General features: G+C 34.3%; 1 protein-coding gene across 1 annotated transcript in view; it reads right to left on the minus strand.

Moving 5' to 3' along the window:
• Positions 1-1,125: 1,125 nt before the first annotated feature.
• LOC108721023 (prostaglandin reductase 1) overlaps positions 1,126-3,094 on the minus strand; it is a 4,575-nt gene continuing 2,606 nt past the window's right edge. Inside the window, exons 3-4 of the mRNA XM_018445332.1 lie at positions 2,496-2,773; positions 1,126-1,640 (exon numbers count right to left, since the gene is read on the minus strand). Of these exons, the coding sequence (XP_018300834.1) occupies positions 1,299-1,640; positions 2,496-2,773 (620 nt within the window). The 3' untranslated portion in view covers positions 1,126-1,298. The remainder of the gene's footprint in view (positions 1,641-2,495; positions 2,774-3,094) is intronic.

The following is a 3,094-nucleotide window of genomic DNA, read 5'->3' on the forward strand; positions in this document are numbered from 1 at the left end:
CCGCCAGTACTGAAAATCTATAGTGCACGTAACGTAAATTGTAGCATTTTCTCTGCTGGCAGTAAATTTGGAACACAGCCTATGTCGTCATCATTACGTTATTGTTTTTGCTCCCACTTCAACTGCCTCACCTCGCGAGATAGGTTAGCCAGAGCATTGTAAGCATTTGGCGGGAAATGTGAATCAAAAGTGAAGATAAGTTGTAAAACGTACATTAAAATGCCACAATTAGAAGTTACTGACACGGAAATAAATAGTGTTTATATATTTAATTTGAATGATGAAGAATTTGCTCGTGCTTCAAAAGGTGAATAGTCTTTAAGTATCATTCGTTTTATGCTTCTGAATATATGTGCAAAGGAGATTAGGTAACGTTTTGAAATTTGTATTAATTCAATGTACATAAATTCGTAAGGTTTTTTGACAAATTAAAACGTTCGTAAAAATACATTGCAACAACATTATTTAAAATAGTTTTGTTTTCAACAACTTTGTTTCAACATGCAACGAAATTAACGGAAATCCATATGGCATTACAAATGCTACAAGCCTGGTCCATTTGGGTTGCGATTGTAGCATTCATAACATTAATGGACCAACCGGAGCGTAGCGTTTAGAGCGTTTAGAAGCATCAAGTGGACCGCAGCCATAGTCGCAGGCGCCCAGTGTTTGAGGGGACGTCTAACCATTTCCATTCTTATTGCATCATCTTTTTTATTCTACTTGCCCGGTTCGAGGTGGCCGGTGCAAAAATTATTTGACTATTCGACTTTTTTCAAGATTTTTTAATTACATTGTTGTCAATCATTCTAAATGAACTAAAAATATTCATTAAAAAATTAGTACAAATGATTATTTCTGCATAAATAAGTCAAAATTCTTTGTTTAAAATTATTACTTTTTTTCAATGTTCCACAATTTTTACAATTTGATACTTTTCTCCTATTTTTTTTAATTCATCGAGTATAAAATATTATCTAATTAAAAAATTTTTTTGGTTTTTTTGTTTCAGGCTCCACATTGCACACCGATTTACAACGCAGGTACCGAAGCACAATAATGATTAATATACATAACTTTTTTTTATATTCATTATTTATTAACTAATTATTTTGTATTGTTTAAATATATAACAAATCACCTCTAAAATTTTGGAAAGGTCGGTTTCATGGTTTGTTAATAAAAAATTCGCAAAATACAACTATTTTTCAACGTCCTAAACCAGGTTCTTCCCTTAATATTATAAGAAGTGGGTTCGGTTCGCGCCGAAGAGAGGCGCGAACATAGATGTATGATGTCTACACCTGGACGATCGCTTTGCCAATGTTCTCGCCGCGCAGCATGCCGATAAACGCATCAAACATATTCTCGAAGCCTTTAGTCACAGTCTCACGGTAACGAAGTTTGCCCTCGCGTAGCCACTGCAGATTCTGCATAATGCCTTCATGCCATCGATCCATCCAGTGCAAAACGATGAAACCCTCCATTCTCAATTGATTTTTCGATAAAATAGGTTGCAGGATTGTACACTTGGGCAAAGACGAGGAGTCCGCGTTGTAGCTCGAGATGCTACCGCACACGGCTACTCGGCCAAATGGCTTCATCTGATACATGACTGCGCTAGAGATATCCCCACCAACCTGTAAAATTAATAAATATATAGATAAATAAGGCCCCTATTCTGTAACTCTTAACGACAGCGTCGATGTCGTTAAGAGTTACAGAACATTATCATTGCATAATTTTTTTACTGTAATGTGTATACTTATGTATACACTGTGAAAAATAAAATGTTAATTTTAACTTAAAGACGTATAGTTGACTTTCTGAGATACACAAAAATGTTAAAATTAACGCAAGAATGTTAATTTTAACATTTTGTATGTCTCAGAAAGTCCATTATACGTCTTTAAGTTAAATTAACATTTTGTTTTTTACGGTGTAAAACCTACGCAACAATTTAACGATACCAACACTGTCGTTAACAGTTACATAAGTCTCAATAAGTAATCACAAGGCAGAACAATATTCTTTTTAATTTTAGATTTTTAACTTTTTACCAAAGAAGTTAAAATTATTTTTATAATAACTCAAATTTGTAACGGTACACATTTTCGGAGATTTTTCATGACATTCACATATTTTTGTTGCAATGTGTGAATTAATAAATCAATTCATTATTTTTTTTTCATCTTTTTTTTAAGACATATATATAATAAAAAAGATATATACAGGGTGTCTGGCAAAAACCACAAAATATTTCGTGGGTAGAACAGACTATACTGCGTCGAAAAGTCCTGTACCATTTTGCTGTGTCAGCAATATTTAACGAGATATTAACGTTTAAAGATAAGCGAATAAGAGCGTCCGGCCGAACAGACCTCAAGAGTCATTGAAGAAGATAAAAGATGTCATTTAAAAACAATGATCTATACGTATTTAATTACTGTATTTAATTACTCAAAAAAAGATAGAATATTTTATCGAATTCGCACATTATCAAAATAGCAATCCACGCCGTTTGAAGCAGCTTTGCTTAGACTGGACGCAACTGGCATGGTCTTGTAATTGATGGCGGAATCGAAACCCATTTCCTCAGTAAGCCACTTGCACTTCTCGTCGGAACCGCATATACCGATAACATTTAGGCCCAGATTTTTGGCGATCTGGCCTACGTGCGAGCCGACCGCACCTGCGGCTCCGCTGATGACGATTGTTTCGCCAGACTTCGGTTTGCATATCTCCAGCAAGCCGAAATATGCTGTGTTACTGTTAACAAGAAAGAAAAGGAAACAAAGAGAGAGAGAAAGAGAGAGAGAGAGAGAGAGAATTTTGTGTGAATAATTTAAATTACTATATATTTTTTCTTGTTATCACTATCAGAAATAAATATTAATGTCTCATGAAAAAAAATGAATTTTTATCTTGTTTGAGAATCTATTTAATACTGGCGCTGACTGGTTTACATAATTTACATAATGCTCAAAGTTTAAATACCGTCGACTTGCAGCACATGAAAAGTATTTTGTCTCGTTTTTAAAATTTCATGTGTCTTTTTTTGCAAGACGATAGTCAAATAAGCAAGGCGATCGGG

Source organism: Mycetomoellerius zeteki, unplaced genomic scaffold (genome assembly GCF_001594055.1).
Source record: "Mycetomoellerius zeteki isolate Tzet28-1 unplaced genomic scaffold, Tzet1.0 scaffold158, whole genome shotgun sequence".
Lineage (NCBI taxonomy): Eukaryota > Metazoa > Arthropoda > Insecta > Hymenoptera > Formicidae > Mycetomoellerius > Mycetomoellerius zeteki.